This window comes from Pseudorca crassidens, chromosome 5, assembly GCF_039906515.1.
Source record: "Pseudorca crassidens isolate mPseCra1 chromosome 5, mPseCra1.hap1, whole genome shotgun sequence".
Lineage (NCBI taxonomy): Eukaryota > Metazoa > Chordata > Mammalia > Artiodactyla > Delphinidae > Pseudorca > Pseudorca crassidens.
Window position 1 is genome coordinate 53,655,659 of NC_090300.1, and position 18,996 is coordinate 53,674,654.

Here is an 18,996-nt window from a genome sequence, read left to right on the forward strand (position 1 = left end):
GTAGGAAATAACACCAGGATTGGAACTTGTGTTCAGAGACTTAACCAACAGTACTTTGTTTCTTTTCCAACTAACATATTTACGCCCGATGTTAAACCTTATGGGAAATAAATCTGCTGGAAATTTGAATGTTTTTATCTTATGACTTAACATCAGTATTTAAACTTAACTAATGTCTGACCTTGGGCATATATTGGATAAATTTTTTTTCCTTATAATTATTCTTTGGTAAATCTAAATCATTCAAGTTTTTTTTCAGTTTCTCCAGGTTTAATTAATTTAATTTCTTCAGTTTCTCACTAGATACTTTTATATAAAGAATGCAGGGACTTCCCTGGTGGTCCAGCGGTTAAGACTCCACTCTCCCAGTGGAGGGCGTCCGGGTTTGATCCCTGGTCAGGGAACTAGATCCTGCATGCCACAACTAAAGATCACGTACTCGGCAATGAAGATCCTGCGTCGCCTAAATAAATAAATATTAAAAAAAAAAAAAAGAGGGATTTCCCTGGCGTTCCAGTGGTTAAGACTTCGCCTTCCAATGCAGGGGGTGCAAGTCTGATCCCTGATCGGGGAGCTAAGATCCCACATGCCTTGTGGCCAAAATACCAAAACATAAAACAGAAGCAATATTGTAACAAATTCAATAAAGACTTTATCAAATGTATTTAAAAAGTTTAAAAAGAATGCAGAGAATAGTGATGACTGGAGGCATATGAAAACTGCAATTAACATCTTCAGAGTTATGTTTGGAATATTTTATGAACATTGATTCTTTTTAATTGACTGAAAAACCAGCTATTTTGTGAATTGATGTGCCTTTAACTATTTTTTATCAGCAGGGTGTGTTATAATAATATCTATGTTATGCTGTAAATAATTTAGCTGATGGGCCTATGTTCAGATATCCAGTCAAAAGGTGAATGATTTAGTATAATTCTTTTACAAGTTAACAGACTGCATCCCTTGCCTCTGAGTCTTACCTTGAAAGTGCGTGTCACTCACCATGAGACTGTATGTCAAGCCATTGCCCATAATACAAAACAACTTAAATCACATTCATATTTCTTTGTACAGGCATACTTCATTTTACTGTGCTTCACAGATATTGCGTTTTCTACAAGTTGATGTTTTTTGGCAACCCTGTGTTGTCAGATGATGGTTAGCATTTTTTTTAATATTTATTTATTTATTATTTATTTATTTTTGGCTGCACTGGGTCTTAGTTGCAGCACACAGAATCTTTTGCTGCAGCGTGCAGGCTTCTCTCTAGTTGTGGTGCATGGGCTCCAGAGCATGTGGGCTCAGTAGTTGCAGCGTGCAGACTTAGTTGCCCTGCCGCATGTGGGATCTTAGTTCCCCGACCAGGGATTGAACCCTCATTCCCTGCGTTGGAAGGCAGATTCTTAACCACTGGACCACCAGGGGAAGTTCTTGTTAGCATTTTTTAGCAATAAAGCTTTTTTTAAAATTTTTATTGAAATATAGTTGATTTACAATGTTGTGTTTAAAGTATTTTTTATTTAAGGTATTCACTTTGTTTTTTAGACATAATGCTTTTGCACACTTAATAGATTACAGTGTAGTGTAAACATAATTTTTATATGCACTGGGAAACCAAAAATATTCATGTGACTCAATTTATTGTGATGTCATAAATGGGGGTCTGAAAGCAAACTGCAGTATCTCCATGTATGCCTGTATACAAAAATAACATATATATCCCTGTTAGAGATCTTTAAAAATCCTTGGAGTCACAACATATATTACTAAATATTTCTTCTAGATGTTTGTGTTAGTGTTATATATAATAGTGTAAAATTTGAAGACAGATACATACATCACGCCCAGAATATCTCTGTAGGAACACATAAGAACCTCATGACAGTGGCTGTCCCTAGGGAGCTGGAACTGGATGCGTCAGGGACAAGAATGGGAGGAAGGCTTGATTCTTAGTGTATATCTTCCCCCCCAACCTTTTTGTTTGGAATTTTGTACCATGTAATTTAACAATAGGGAAATGGTTAGATTCTAGGTACATATGTTGAGTTGGATTTGTAGTTATTAGTAATACGAAGTCTGTAATTACATGGGAAATTACATAGCTATAAAGTAAAAAAAGCAGACGCTTAATTGTATATTTAGTATTATTCAGCTTGTATTTAGACTATCTTTTTATTATTTTTAGTTTTAATTGAGGTATCGTTGATTTATAGTATTATGTAAGTTTCAGATGTACAACATAGTGATTTACGGTTTTTAAAGATTGTAGTCCATTTATAGTTACTATAAAATTGGACTATATTCCCTGTGCTGTACAATATACCCTTGTAGCTTATTTATTTTATACATAGTAGTTTGTGCCTCTTAATCTCCTATCTCTATTTTGTCCCTTCCTTCTCCCTCTCCCTCTCCCCACTGGTAGCCACTAGTTTATTCTCTGTATCTGTGAGTCTGTTTTTGTTGTTGTTACCATATTCATTTGTTTGTTTTATTTTTTAAATTCCACGTATAAGTGATAGCATACAGTATTTGTCTTTCTCTGTCTGACTTATTTCAATAGCATAATAACCCTCCAAGTCTATCTATGTTGTTGTTAATGGCAAAATCTCATTCGTTTTTGTGGCTGAGTAGTATTCCAGTAGTATTTTGTCAGTGGTTTCCTTTGCTGTGCAAAAACTTTTAAGTTTAATTAGGTCCCATTTGTTTATTTTTGCTTTTGTTTCCTTTGCCTTAGAAGATAGATCAAAAATATGTATATATTGGTACAATATATGTCAAAGAGTATTCTGCCTATGTTTTCTTTTAGGAGTTTTGTGGTTTCTGGTCTTATATTTAGGTCTTCAATCCATTTTGAGTTTATTTTTGTATATGGTGTGCGAAAATATTCTAATTTCATTCTTTTACATGTAGATGTCCTGTTTTTCCAGCACCACTAATTGAAGAGACTGTCTTTTCTCCATTGTATACTTTGGTTTCCTTTTTCATAGACTAATTAACCACAAGTGAATGGGCTTATTTATGGACTCTCTCTTTCTATTCCATTGATCTATGTGTCTGTTTTTGTGCCAGTAGCACACTGTTTTCATTACTGTAACTTTGTAGTATAGTCTGAAGTCAGGGAGCTTGATTCCTCCAACTCTTTTCTTTCTCAAGATTGTTTTGGCTATTTCTCATTTAATTGCCTGTGGTGCAAGAATGGTCTGAATGATACTAGTCCTTTGAAATTTATTGAGGTTTCTTTTATGCCTTAGTATTTGGTCAGTATCCCAAATGTACTTTAAAAAGGGTATGTAATCTCTGTTTTGCATTCAAGGAGTCTCTCCCTCCTTTTCCGTTTCTCCACACATACACGTAGATAGATATATTCTATATGTATATAAACTATACATATTTTAAACTCTAGCGTTTGTCCAAATCTTTCTCTGCTTACTAATTTTTTTGTTGGTATGACCTACCATTTTTTGATATAAATGTGTTAAAATTACCTGTCATGATTGGGGATTGTACTATCAGTCCAGGCTGCTGTAACAAGGTACTACAGATTAGGTGGCTTAAGCAACAAACACTTATTTCTCATGGTTCTGGAGACTGGGAAGTCCAAGATGAAGGTGCTGGCAGATTTGGTGTCTGAAGGCACCCCTCCTGGTTTGCAGAAGAGTAAAGGCATTCTTCATGGTTTGCAGATGGCTGTCTTCCCGTTGTATCCTCAAATGGTGGGGAGAGAGAAAGGGGCTAGCTCTCTTTCTCTTCTTATAAGGACATGAATCCCATCATGGGGCTCAAACCTTATGATCTAATTACCTCCCCAAAGCCCCCCCCCCACAATGCTATCACATTAGGGCTTCAGCGTAAGAATATTAGGGGCACGTAAACATTCAGGCAATAGCAGGGATTGTGAAGTCCTCTTAATAATTTTGTCCATTTTTACTAGTTGTATTTTGAGGCTGTGTTGTTAGCTGCATACAAGTTTGTTTTAACTTCTTGGTGATTGTTCCATTTGTTATTGTGTAGTTTCTCTATTTATACATATTAGTGTGTTTTACCTTAATTTCCTCCATCCTGTAGCTATTAAAATACAAAACCAAAAAACGTGTGCCTTAGGAGAAATGACCAGAAGGGAAACATCATAATGCCAGCAGTGGTTGTGTTAGGAGGTGGGATTTAAAGAGCTTCTTTTCTTCATAAAATATGATTCCTTTTACTCATGTAATTTAAGTTTTTCTATTATAATTTTACTTGAGTATAAATTATTTTAAGTGCAGTTTTTAATCTTAATTGAACTGTTTACCTACATCTAATGAGGACAGGTTTTTTTTAAGGTATTTAGTAGCAACCCATGATTTTAATAGTAAAGGCAACTGTGCTAGTGATATTTTATTTAAGCTCAATATATTACCTATAGATGCTGACCTTATATGATAGATGAAATAAAAGAGGTGAATTTAAAACAGATTTTGCATCTTATTATTTTTTTTCTTTTTTTTTAATAAAAGGAAGGATTACGGCCAGGAGATACAACCAGCACTTTCTGTGGTACTCCTAATTACATTGCTCCTGAAATTTTACGAGGAGAAGATTATGGTAATAAATTGGTGGTATTTTGGCTATGTGCTAGAAGGGTGGTTAAATATGGTACCAATTGCATTATAGTACACTATAGTATTTCAATACTGAGCTTATTAACATAAACTTCCTTGATCTTCTTAAAACCTACATAAAACCCCCAAATTCTGAAATCAGAGATGGTGGGACCTTGGCAGTATTTGGGGGTGCAAATTTGAATAATATTTTATTAGTAGCAAGCACTTAAGAGTACTAGGCACTATTCTAAGCAGTTTGCATATGTTAACTGTTAATCCTCTTAATAATCCTATGAGGTAAGCACTGTTAATTCACATTTTGCAAACAAGGAAACTGATGTACAGAAAGGTTAAATAACTTGCCCAAGGTCATGTAGCTGGAAAGTGGCAGAGTTGGGATTTAATCAGCCATGTGACTCCAGAGTCATAAACCTCTGGAAGATGGTTCAGATTTCCTAGGGTATTTCCCCCAGGAATCTGAAAGATGGAGGAAAGATTGCCTGCTTGCCAGGAACCAGAAGATATGTTTATCTCAAGAAAACATTTGACCCTTTGGGTTCTGGCCCTTTGATTCCAGCAGCTGTAAAGGAGGATGGGTATTTCTGATAGCTGCTCATAATCCAGTTCCAAAGTCCTTCAAGGATCTTTAGTCAGCTAGCAGAAGATCACGTTTCAGATGAAGGAAGGTTATTCTCAAATACAATTTCATTATATCCTCAAAACAAAATATTAGATACAGGCTATGAGTCTGAAATTACAGACATATTTGGGAAGCGAAACTTATGTTCCATTTTCCATATTTTATTTTTAAAGTTATCTTTTAGGTACCTCCCCTTTTTGTTAAGTGAAATATTCCTATAATCCTCCATGCCTACCATGATAGTTGTAATGCATTTCGAGTTTACTTTTTCATTATGTTTATTTTTTTTATTATGTAATAAAATGAATCTCAAATTCCTGACTTTTTAGAATGCAGAATGGATAATTTGTTGCTTTAAAATTTCTTTTTGAAGGTTTCAGCGTCGACTGGTGGGCTCTTGGAGTACTAATGTTTGAGATGATGGCAGGAAGGTCTCCATTTGATATTGTTGGGAGCTCTGATAACCCTGATCAAAACACAGAGGATTATCTTTTTCAAGGTAATTTGCAGTGTTTTACAGAGATTCACTGTGAATAATCTATTCTAGAGCATGAATGAGGATGGCTCTAGTTATTACTTTGAGTAAGAAAGAGGAGAATAATCTGGACAATATAGTCCTTAACACGTGAGGCTTTGAGTTTGTTTTTGTTGTTGTTGTTGTTTTGATCTATCCTTCCTACCTCTTAGTCTGTTCACATTTGCCAGTTACCTTCTCATACTCAAAATCATAACAAAGAGTTTCCTTCAGATTGTACATCACAGAGATTGGAGGAAAGAATTGTGTAGCTGGAGAGGACAGTCTTTTCACCTGGACCACAAGGCTGAATGCATAAGTCCAACAGAAATATGGGGAAAAAGTAGAGTACCAAGAAGACAAGAAGGATCAAAAGGTGAAGAAAAAAGCCCCACAATTGGAAATACAAAGAATTGAACAGAACGGAAACAAGCAGACAAGCACAAGGACCCCTCCCCAACCAACACACAGTCCAAAGAAATGCGAAGACTGCCATAAAATTCTACATTTCATAATTAAGGCCGTCACAGGAAATGAATGGATATTTCATGTCATAGGAAATCCAGCTGACTGTGGAATATATGGAAAGACGTTCAACCTCACTGCTAATTAGGGGTGTGCACATGAAAATATTAATGAGCTACCATTTTCTACCTACACATTTGGCAAAAACTTGAAAGTCTGATAATACTAGTGCTGGTGAGGATATGGAGCAACTGGAACTCTGGTGTGAAATGAAAATGGAGTGAAAATGGACAGAACAGCTTTGGAGAATAATTTGGCAACGTCTAATAAAATCGAATTTAGTAATATGTGCCACACATTTTACAGATACTAACTCATTTAAACCTCATAACACCCCAATGAATCAGGTATTATTTTTATTCCAATTTTACAGAAGAGGAAACTAAGGTAAGGTAGTCAAAGAATAAAACATATGCATATAATGATAAAAACTGTTCAGAGTAGATAGAGGCTGTCTCTGAGAAGGAAGGAGAGGAATGGGACTGGGAAAGTACACAGGACGCTTAGGTAGTGTATGTAATGTTTTTGTTTTTTTCTGCTAGAATGCCTTAAATACCTCATAATAAAAATATAAAGATTAAAGCCCTGTAAAAGTTAAATGTAACGCCGTAAATTTTATCTTTCTAGTTATTTTGGAAAAACAAATTCGCATACCACGTTCTTTGTCTGTAAAAGCTGCAAGTGTCCTGAAGAGCTTCCTCAACAAGGTATAAATTGTGTATAAAATCTTTAGTGATTTATCTCTATACAAATGAAGCTGGTAAGGAGAGGTTCAGGCAACGTAAAATTCCAAAACATCAGAGTATGTAATTTTTCAGTTAGATCTGGAACTTGTCTCTTCAGCAAAGAGTAGGTTGACAGAATTAGATCCTGAGGTGAGGTGTTCTTTCCATTTTGCCAATATAATTTACCCCCAGCTTTATATTACATATGGTGTTTTTAATGTAAATGAAAAATACCATGTACTCAGGGAAAAAGTGCATCTCTGGGGATAGCCTCAATTGTACTTTCAGCTCTGTTTTTCAGTTTTCTTTAGATTATTATTCATAGAATGTCTTAACTTATTGAGCACTTAGTGCAGTAGTGTTCCCTGCAGATTCTCATATCACAACCCTATAATTAGATAATATTCAGAAGAAATGAAATGCTATCATTGGCGCTTTAAAAAATCTGAACATCTGAAAATTCTGTTGTTTGTTGCAGTTGGTAGGCTAGAAGAGTTTTAGGATCTATCTAAGATTACGATTCTGAACTATCTTTACTCATAACACTTCTAACACCAAATGTGTAGGTTTTTTCCACACCAACCAATTTTCCAATTCTTACGTTAAAATCTTATTTTAAATAAATGGTAGGTAGAAAGTAGGCTGATATGCATTTATTTATTTATTTATTTAAAGAGCCCTCTCTCTACCACCAATCTACTTCTTCTTTTTTTTTATATATAAATTTTTAAATTTTTGGCCGTGTTGGGTCTTCATTGCTGCATGGGCTTTTCCCTGGTTGCAGCGAATGGGGGCTACTCTTTGTTGCAGTGCGTGGGCTTCTCATTGCGGTGGCTTCTCTTGTTGCAGAGCACGGGCTCTAGGAGCACGGGCCTCAGTAGTTGTGGCTTGCGGGCTCAGTAGTTGTGGAGCAAGGGCTTAGTTGCTCCATGGCATGTGGAATCTTCCCGGACCAGGGCTCAAACCCGTGTCCCCTGCATCGGCAGGCGGATTCTTAACCACTGCGCCACCAGGGAAGCCCTGCATTTATTTTCTAAGATAAATAGATAAGATAATGATAAATTTTAATAAAATAAGAAATTCAAGCTTGTTTTAAATGAGTATTTTATGTGAGGAAAGATTTAAACTGGAAACCTAAGCTTTAACACAGTGAAAAGTGAAGGTGAGAAGTGTCAATATGGAAAACAAAATGCCTTTTACTGCAAAGAAAAATGGGAACATGTTCTCATTCATGATAATTTTATAAGTTGCAGGCCGCTTCTCAGTCCATTGATTCAAATAATGGTTGTATTGTTGCGCTATACACAGATTATGGTTGTTGTAATTGGGCATAGGGCTTTTAAATTGAGCTAAAAAACAAACTTGTAAAGTTTGGGGGTTTGCATATTTTGACTATCGCTCTAACCCATATGAAAGAAAGAGCTGGATGCTGCCCAGTTGATTCTGCTGTTCTTTTTCCTCCCATTTTTCTTTAGCAGGGTGTGGCGACATCTCTCCACTTGAATTACAAGGATAGCTGGAGAGAGAGCCATGAAGAAATCTTACTTGTCACAAGCTTCAGATACTCATTTGAGTGTCTAGTGTTGCACTTTCTAGAAAAGAAAGGTAGACCATTCTGAGTTCAGACATAAAGGTATCATATAATAGACACAAAACACAGGTCACAAAGATGATTTATTCTAAAGCAGGATATTCACCCAGTTCTTGAAACATTTCTTTCCACCATAGGACCCAAAGGAACGATTGGGTTGTCATCCTCAAACAGGATTTGCTGATATTCAGGGACACCCATTCTTCCGAAATGTTGATTGGGATATGGTATGTAAATTGGACTGTTTAATATATTAGGTTTCATTATTTTCTTGGGCCAAAATTTATTAACTTAAAAGAATATTGAAAAACTAGTATATCACAGCTTAAATAATTTAAAACCACTGTCTTCAGTGCTTTTAAAAAAGCTTTTGAAACAGTAAAAGCTTAGAACATTAATTTAATGGAGCAGGTTGTAATATTATTGAGGCCTGCATCAATGTTCAGATTTGTAAATTATTTCCATCATTGTGAATATTGTAGAACAATGCCTAGGGACTCATTTTAATAAGACTGGGAAATATCTGAGGACAGAGGAGAAATGTAGAGGTGGAATATTTCTAAGAATGCAGGCTTGAGCTGTCATCCACTATGTCTTTTCTAGATGGAGCAAAAGCAGGTGGTACCTCCCTTTAAACCAAATATTTCTGGGGAATTTGGTTTGGACAACTTTGATTCTCAGTTTACTAATGAACCTGTCCAGCTCACTCCAGATGATGAGTAAGTAGTTCTGTAGACTGAAAATATTTTTAAAGTTCTTTGGAAGTCCCATTTTTAACGGCTTCACAGTGTTTCATCATCAGATTATGCTGTATTTTATCTAATCATTCAGTTATGGGATGTTTGAATTACACAATTATAAAAACAGTAATTGTCATTTTCTTCTTTGCTTTACGTGTATTATCTCTAATTCTCACAACAACCTTGTAAACCTAGTTGTCATCATCTTCGTTTTACAGATGAGGAAACCAAGGCTCAGAGAGGTTAAGCAAAGTTATGCAGCTATGAGGTGGCAGAGCCAGGATTCAAACCCAAGTCTGACTAAGGCCTGTGCTCTTTCCACTCCAGTGCACTGTTTCGCATTTTGATGATGACCATCTTTGAGTTCATGAGTATTACCTTAAGATAGATTCCTAGACGGGGCATTAGGTCAAAGGGTGCAAAATTTTTAAAGCTCTTTATATGTATTGCCAAGTTACTTTTTTTAAAAGATTACATCAACATATCAAGTCCAGGCAGCAGTGATCTGACATGCTTTTTGTGTTTATGTTGTATCTTTTAAAGTTTAGAATAACTTGGGGATATTTGATCCTTCACCTGTCATTACAGATTCATTCTCTCATCTCATAAAGCCCTTTCTGCTTGGCAGTCACTTTACTTTTACATCTTGTTAGTTCTTATCACGTTCCTCACCGCAGCTGTTCTAAACTATCTCTACATTTTAGAAGCCCTCAGTCCTACCCCTGCCTTCATCACTCTTAACTGCGTTAACCTTGCCTTGAGTTGACTGCCAGGATTGAGACCTCTCTGCTGTGAGCTTGCTCCCTTTCCAGCTGTCACCAGACCACCTTGCATCTCAGAATTGCTCTCTAACTCTTCCCAAGCTTTTGCTTCTTCCCGGTTCTTGGAAGGCAAGGGGTACTCTCCCCTTTTCCTCCAGGGTTCCTTTTTGTCAGGTATCTCCACTACTCTACCTTCCTTAACGTCTCTTTTCCAGCTTCTTTCCCTCTACTTATAAACATGTTCAAATATCCTAATTTTTTCCACTTCTTTGAACCACCACATTTTTTTCTCATTTTCCTTTCATCTTCGAGCTTTTTCAAAAATAGTTAATAGATGCTTATGGTAAAAGAAAAATAAATAAGCACCATCTCTATTAAATTCCTTCAGAGTAGTCAACATTGATTATCTTACACTTTCTTGCTGCCAACACTTTAACCTCTTACAATTTAACCTGCTTTTTCACCTGTTGAAGGTTGAATTGACTTTTTAATTTCTCAATTAAAAAAATTTTTTTTTTTAGCTTTTTAAATATTTATTTATTTATTTTATTTTTGGCCATGTTGGGTCTTCGTTTGTGTGCGAGGGCTTTCTCTGGTTGCGGCGAGCGGGGGCCACTCTTCATCGCGGTGCACGGGCCTCTCACTGTTGCAGCCTCTCTTGTTGCAGAGCACAAGCTCCAGAGCACAGGCTCAGTAGTTGTGGCTCACGGGCTTAGTTGCTCTGCGGCATGTGGGATCTTCCCAGACCAGGGCTCGAACCCGTGTCCCTGCATTGGCAGGCAGATTCTCAACCACTGCGCCAGCAGGGAAGCCCTAAAGCATTTTTTGATCTGCCCCCATCTCCTCCGATGTCAGTAAAGCGTCTGGCACTCATGACCTGCTTTAGTTGGCACTGCCTACCCTCTTTCTGCGTCATCTCTTTAACCACTTGTCATCTTATTTTCCCTGTCCCCTTGAGACTAGGATGCTCCGTGGTTCTATTCATGACTGCTTTCTCTTTGCTATATGCAGTTTATACCTTGGAGATTTCAGCCAACCCCGTAGCATGCATACCAGCTATTAAATGACTCCCAGCTAAATTGGCAAACAATTCTTGAGCAAAAGGCACTATGCTAAGTACTGCACATTCAAAGACGATCAAGGCATAGGCCAATCTCTCAGAAAGCTTACTGGCTACTAGAGGAGGGAGAGGTGTACCCAAATCATTATATCTGGCAGCATTGTGTATTAGAAAGAGCACTGGATTTAACCAAAAGATAGGAATTTGAATCCCAACGCCACCTCTTACCAGCTGGGTACCCTGGGTGTGAATTGCATAACTTCACTGAGCCTGTGTCTTCTCATATTGCCTACCTCCCAAGGTGCTGTGAAGAATAAATGAGCGGTGGTTTCTAAAGCTCCTAGCCCCTGCCCTGATATCTCTCCTGAGCTGCACTTCCCTCTACTAGTTTAAACATCTCTCCTAGTTTGTCAGATATGCACCTCAAACATACGAAGTCTAAATTGTTCTCACTCGGGTCCTTGTTTTTATTTACCCTTTTCTGCTTGTTGCACCACCGTGCAGTCCTGCATTCGGATCCAAGAGCTGAGTCAGTGGTTGTTGACTCTAACTTTTCCTTACCAAACTATATAATACCTTCAGCAGCCAAGTCCTCGTCTCTTTTTGCTTTACTTCATCACTTGTGTCATTTCCATTCCCACTGCCATAAGCCCAGCCCGGCTCTCTCAGATCATACGTAGAATATCATGCCATCCTAATTGACTCCTTCTTTACTTTGCAGCCTATTCTGTACACTCAGGAAGTACCACTCCAGTTCTTTAACTCCTTTCATCAGAAACCTTCAGTAACTCCTACATTGCCTAGCAGAAAAAGTCTATCCCCTTGGTTAGTAATTAAGGCCTCCCACCATCTACTTCAGCCTGACTTTCTAGCCATATCTCTCACTATACTCTAACAGAAACGCTGCGTTCTCATCAGGCTCAGTTACTCACCATTCCCTGATAGCATGCTGTTAACATTTCCTCTCTATTGCTCCTTCCTTCTCACCTATTGAAATCTTCCCCATCTTTCAGAGCTACCTCAGATGTAACCAGACCTTTGATGGATCAAGGTGGACCTACTTAGTGTAAACATCACTGGCGTCTTTGAGCTAGCCATTACCTTCCTTCCAACGTCCTCTGCCACTTAACACCCTTCTATTCCTGTGCTCTAACTCTAATAATTACTGGCATTCCCCAGACCTACCATAATCTTTCATAATTCCATTCAGTAAGTGTGGAGTGATGCTGCCTTTCTTGATTTCTCCAAGTAGGAGTCACCTTTTTCTTTAGAACTGTGGTTAGAGTAGAACTTAGCTTGTCGTGTAGGAAACTTAGCAGGTACTGCTTTCTGTTATGTGAAGTACCCACCTTCCTTCTCTTCTTGAAGGAAGAGACTATGTCCTGTGTAACGTGGTGCTCTGCAGTATGGTACGAACATTTTTTTTTTTTAAACATAATTCCTTCGTCATTTTGTTTATTTATTTATTTATGGCTGTGTTGGGTCTTCGTTTCTGTGCGAGGGCTTTCTCTAGTTGTGGCAAGTGGGGGCCACTCTTCATCGTGGTGCGCGGGCCTCTCACTATCGCGGCCTCTCCCGTTGCGGAGCACAGGCTCCGGACGTGCAGGCTCAGTAGTTGTGGCTCACGGGCCCAGTTGCTCTGCGGCATGTGGGATCCTCCCAGACCAGGGCTCAAACCTGTGTCCCCTGCATTGGCAGGCAGACTCTCAACCACTGCGCCACCAGGGAAGCCCCGGTACGAACATTTAAGTAGTAAAATATTTGATTGAAATACTCTTGTGAATTAAACTAGGAGCCCAGTGTAGCAGAATGCCAGCCTCTCTGCTCCCTGCGACCCACTGCCTCCCTGTGGTGACCCTTCCTCACTCCAGGTCTTTCAGTGTTCTTCTTCCTCTTGTCTTTTCATTTTGGTTAACTTCTTTTGGGCCTTCTCTTCACCGTCTTCCATCTGGCTGTTGGTGACTACTAAATTGCACACTAATACAGACCTGGATGTTAAATTATGAATGTCGTTCAGGTCAAAAGTTAAGATTACCTAGGATTATGACAATTTGTACCTTGTTTATTCCCAGGCTTCAGTTTTGGACTACTTTTTGGTTCTAAACTTGCTCGTGGGATTATTAGTCTTTTTTGATTTTCAACATTCCTGATTCTTCTAGAAAATGTTTTGGGGTTAATCTAAAATCTTATAGATTTTCCCCCTATAACTTATATAAATTAGCCTTATTTTTAATTTTTTAATCTTATTTTTCCATTTAAGTAAAAAATCAAAGAAATCTTGATGATGAAAATTATTTTTCTTTCAACAGTGACATTGTGAGGAAGATCGATCAGTCTGAATTTGAAGGCTTTGAGTACATTAATCCTCTTCTGATGTCTGCAGAAGAATGTGTCTGATCCTCCTTTCTCAACTATGCATTTTGCTTGTGTTGCCATTTAGTGCATGGATAAACTTGTTACCAGCCTGGATGCAAAGAACCATTTTATATTTTTCACTCAGTATATTCTATTGTTGACTGTAAGAGTCAATTATTACATCTAAGTTTAACTATGGAAAAAAAATGAAACTACTTTGCAGACAATCATGTCAAAATTTAGTTACACTGGTAATCCAGCAACCTACTGATGAATAACAAAGTTGTCTTTTTTGTTTAAAGGAAGTACTGACTAAAAAGATTATCTGTTGCATTAAGGCACATGGTGGGATTACATCATAAGCCTCCTGATTTTTGTCATACTCATGAAGTCATTTAAGTGTTTAATTTTGGAATAAAAGAGTAATGCAAAATACAACTTGTTATATTACCTATTACTTTCTGAGTTCTATGTGTTTAAAAATTCAGCTGTAAATTTTATCATTGCTTTAGCAAATTAAATTATTGATTTTTAAGGCAACAATTATAAATTGGTAATAAAAGACGTTGCTTGCTTAGAATGAGGGAATACAGATTCTCCTTGAGGAGGAAAATAGGCACATTTTATTAAGAATCAGATTCCAAATCATTAGCTGTTTTTGAAAAACTGATTCAAGTGATTTCTTTAGTATGTTACGGGGTTAGTGTCTGAGCTTGTCCCTGTAGTGGGAACTTTAACTGGAGTGTTAATAAATGTAGTTCAAAGAACCCAGGATGCAGTTAAATGGAACACTTCTCAGTATATAAAAAGGAAAAAATAGAAACTTAAAATAGATACAGAAAAGTGCAATGGTAATATTTATTTCTTATTGGACAGTAAATCTCACAGTCGCTTTTTGTGATTTGACTTAAATAATAAGGAAGCACTCACTTGCTACCAAATGTAAAAGCATTCCATTATCCAGTGGACACAGAATGTATATTATTTTTTCCTTATAAGTCAGTATACAGGAAAATAATTTATCTTCCAAATAGTGTCTGAACCATGCTTGTTTCTTCCCCAAACCACATTATCCATACTTTCGGATCCTTTTTGTGGAGTCTTCAATGAAACTCAAGAAAAAATAATAAAGTAAACATGAATAAATCTTCAGGATATGCACATACACTCACACTCATCACAGTTCCAGCTCCATAAGTGAGTTTTTGTTAAGTAGGTAACACATGTAATCAGAGTAGAATACATTTCAGGGGCAGAGTTCTTCAGATTATTTTTTATTAATATTAGTGTTTAACAATTTATTATTTAAAGGGATGCCAATGATAGCATCCTTCTGTTGTTTATTTTTAATTTTTTTTTATGAAAAGGGACTTAAAAAATAACCATGATCATTTAAATTACTTATAATTGTCCAATCTTAGTAAAATGTAACTTTTAGGAAAGCTATCAAGTCTTAAATTTAGAATGATTTAAAATATGTAGGCATTTATTAAATTACCTCTTTTTGGGGGGCACGGGGATGCTGCATTTCATTTGAAATGTAATTTTTCCAAAGTTTCTGGCCATGTACTCTCTTTTCTTTGAATAGCTATGTCTGAAAGCAATGAAAACCTCCAAGGAAATGTTTATATAATTTACATGTTTATTTAAGAGGTATGTATGTTTCTCTTAAGACCTGAAACTTGTTTGAAAACAAAAAGCAATATTCACTTCAAATCATAAATTTATAGAAATTTTTGACATATCAGAAATATGTTTATCATCTTGCTTCTAAGTGGTACTGTTTCCCTTAGGGCATTCGTTCTCAAGTTTTAGAATGTGGACTAATCACGTAGTAAGTGTGTTTAATATGCACATTACTGGGCCTGCCTTAGAATTCTGTTGGGTCTTTGGATCTCATTTTGAGAAACATTTTTTTTTTTTTTTTTTTTTTTGCGGTACGCGGGCCTCTCACTGCTGTGGCCTCTCCCGTTGCAGAGCACAGGCTCCGGACGCGCAGGCTCAGCGGCCATGGCTCACCGGCCCAGCCACTCTGCGGCGGACAGGGGCACGAACCCGGGTCCCCTGCATCGGCAGGTGGACTCTCAACCACTGCGCCACCAGGGAAGCCTGAGAAACATTTTTTTGAGTTTTTCTTTTAGTTTGTCCTTAGTTACATATTAGAGTATTCATGATAAAACATTTTGAGAAGGGGTGCACAGTTACTATCTTATCTACAATTTTAAATAAGTTTTGAGTAAATGACTTCTTCAAGTTAGATATCTTCTAAAAAAAAATCCATCAGTTTTCTATCAATGTTACAAATGATGAAACATTTTTCTGTGATGAGGTTTTAACCATTATTCAGGGTGGCCTTTTTTTAAATATTTTTTTTAAAAAAAACTAATAAGATTTACTGTGTATATTTTATACAGAATTGAATTACAAATATGTTTTAAATTGTATTCTGCTTTTTGTAGTCCTTATGTGCCATGCCAATTCTTTTTATATTACATAGAAGTTGTTTCAGATTACTCACCAGGGGACTAAGGCAGTTGACAGAATGGTTGGAATTTTGGTGTTCTAAGAAAAAATTTATTTTGTATAAGCATGTATGTGGTCAGATCATTCTATGTGTATGCAGCCTGAAATGCATATCAGGTATTATGCTTGTTTGGTACCTGTACATTTACTTTTACAATTTTGTTTTGTTTTGATTTTTGTCATGTAGAATACTGCCTTGGTATAATGTGATCTGTATTTGTGTACCTTTTTTTTTTACTTTCAAATCTTTAAATAAAATGTTTAATACTCATCAAGATTGGAACATATTTAATATGTAGCATACCAGAGTTTTGTGAAAGAACAAAGGCATATCAAAATTTGTTCAAGAAGAAAAATGAAAATTTTAGAGTTTGGAATTTTGCTGTACTTAAAGCAACATTGGTAGTTCTGATGCCATATTGTAGGCATCTACTCATAAAATATTGTTCAGTGTATTTTTTTTTTTTTTTTGCGGTACGCGGGCCTCTCACTGTTGTGGCCTCTCCCGTTGCGGAGCACAGGCTCCGGACGTGCAGGCTCAGCGGCCATGGCTCATGGACCCAGCCGCTCCGCGGCATGTGGGATCTTCCCGGACCGGGGCACGAACCCGGGTCCCCTGCATCGGCAGGCGGACCCCCAACCACTGCACCACCAGGGAAGCCCTGTTCAGTGTATTTTTAAACTCACCCCTCTATATCTCTTATGTTGGAAAACAAATTAGTAAAAAATCAGCTGAAGAGAGAGCATTTTAACTAGTTTTAAAACTGAACTAAATTTAAACAGATGCAGAACAGTATGTTCTACAGTGATGTATTCTAGAGTTCCAGAACTTCTCCTTTCTCAATTGTAGCTAGTGTCCATATATAAACAGGCATGAGCCTGGTATCCCACACTTACAAGCCTCTTTACCATTACTCAAGCCTTTCCTTTCCTTTCCAAGGAGAATGAAATCTTAAGTGCTTTTACTTTTTTCTTAATTGCCTTGTCAGAGAGCTAGAGCCTGTGTATTAAAACCACCAAAGACTGATCTCCTGTGTCTTCTCTATTATTTTATCCTAATATCCCCTGTACCAAATCATAAATTTGGTTGTTTTCTTTGTGTTAATAAAATCCCAAAACAGAATCCAAAGAGGAGTTTGAAGCTCTAGGGAAATTTTGCATTCAATAGGGCAACCAGTTTCTCCCTGAGAGAGAAAGTCAATCTCCAATCTTTAAAATCCAACAGGTTGGTTTCTGGATAACACCCAACAGCAAGTCATTTGGTATATATGATGGTCTTCTTTCATGGATTTACCCTCCTATCCACTAGGACTTAAGGAATCAGTTAAGACCCAGATAGTCTGAGTAGTTTGTATCCAAAGTTTATTGTCCCAGAATGTTCATGGTGCTAAATAAGGCTAATAAAAAGACAGAATCTCTGCCCTTGATATTCAAGATAGAGAACAGACATACTCAGAAAGATGATTGTCTCCACAGGAAATAGTCCAGTGATAAGAGCCAAATAAATGCAGAAAAATATACATTATGTGGCCATGTTAGGTTACAGGTTTACCAGTGAAACTTGTATGAATTTTACTTGATATTCATATATAATTGATCCATGCTATACGTTTTTTTAGATTTATGGTAGATTGCAAAAAGCTTTAAGAATTCATATATACATAATAAAATCTTAGATATTTCTATATATACACACACGCACACACAGTATATACTATACTAGATATACTATATATAAGATTAATATATAAGATTGTTTTTGGCTTTTCTGCTCAGAAATATGAATTGGAATTTACATGGACATGGGAGAGAAAATTATCAGATGCTCCTGCTTAGATTAGATTTTGTACAATTCATCTCTGAAATTTATAATTAAGAGGAACCCAGCTCAGAATTTGAGAGTGATTTTTGGCTTGAAATGTGGCAGTGCAGTTCACCTTTATGTAGCAATTTGTGCCTTACTGGCATGAACACTGTATTTTTACTCCAATTACTATTTTTAACATTTTTACTGAAGAAAATAGAATTACAATTCTTCTAAGGATTAAGTGGCTGTTTCGTGTGATCTTTTACAGGCTATCGGAAAGTTCAACTCCATGCCAGATGTGTTCACTAGACTTGAGAGAGCTTTAGCTCAAGTTTTTATTGACAGTTAACAGGTCAGAAACAAATTCTCATTGTGTAAGAAAGGACCCTTTGCTGGTAGAGGCGGGGCTCTTTTACCAGGAAAATTTTTTTCAAGCAAAATTTTTTTCTAAGGTAAATTTCTAAGTAAAATTTTCTAGAAGTAGTGCCACGTAACCAGATTTAAACCTTCCATGATGTAAACTGTCTGCAACGTGGGTGGTTATACTTCGTGACTTTTTACGTTATTCATAGTATATTTACTATGAAGTAAGTGAAAATTTTTTTCTAAGGTAAATTTCTAAGTAAAATTTTTTTCTAGGCACTCTTGATTTTTACTTAAAAGTTAGATTTTTAAATTTAAAGATCATGAAAGTATGTGCACTTGTGCATCATTTGAAAGTTTACTCAATCTGAAACAATATTTTAATGAAGAAATCTGAATCTATGTTAATGAGGATACTTTGCTACATTATTATTCCCTTCTTTAAGTTTAAATTTTTATTTCATACGTTTATTGAAGGCTATGTAATGTGTCCAGTACTATGCTGATCCTACAGGATTTGGAAAAGTTTTATTGTAAGGAATTCTTTTATGATACAAGGAATAAATTCATTCCAGAAAAGTTGGCTTAGGTTTAAAAGAAAAAAAGTCGGTGTGTGTGTTATCCTTTGAGGTAGGGGATATTTCCTATGATTAAAATAAAAATTAACATTCTCCCCCAAGTAGTGAGGTCTGAAAAATGTGGAAATGGGAGATAGCAGCGTATATGGTTCTGTCTCAGAATGGTGATTCCATCCACTTCATCACCACCAGGGGCCAGTCTCTTGCTGTAATGAAGGTCAGACTTACCAGCAC

General features: G+C 36.7%; 1 protein-coding gene across 7 annotated transcripts in view; it reads left to right on the forward strand.

The window, feature by feature from the left end:
- The window catches only part of PRKCI (protein kinase C iota), a 79,910-nt gene extending 63,621 nt beyond the window's left edge, over window positions 1-16,289 (forward strand). For 6 of the 7 annotated variants that reach the window (XM_067737999.1, XM_067738002.1, XM_067738001.1 and 3 more), the window contains 6 exons: window positions 4,494-4,581; window positions 5,594-5,719; window positions 6,887-6,966; window positions 8,713-8,802; window positions 9,179-9,294; window positions 13,446-16,289. In XM_067737999.1, coding sequence (XP_067594100.1) covers window positions 4,494-4,581; window positions 5,594-5,719; window positions 6,887-6,966; window positions 8,713-8,802; window positions 9,179-9,294; window positions 13,446-13,533 — 588 coding nt within the window. In that variant the 3' untranslated portion in view covers window positions 13,534-16,289. The remainder of the gene's footprint in view (window positions 1-4,493; window positions 4,582-5,593; window positions 5,720-6,886; window positions 6,967-8,712; window positions 8,803-9,178; window positions 9,295-13,445) is intronic. The other variant, XM_067738000.1, reaches the window with a different exon arrangement.
- Window positions 16,290-18,996: the final 2,707 nt, after the last annotated feature.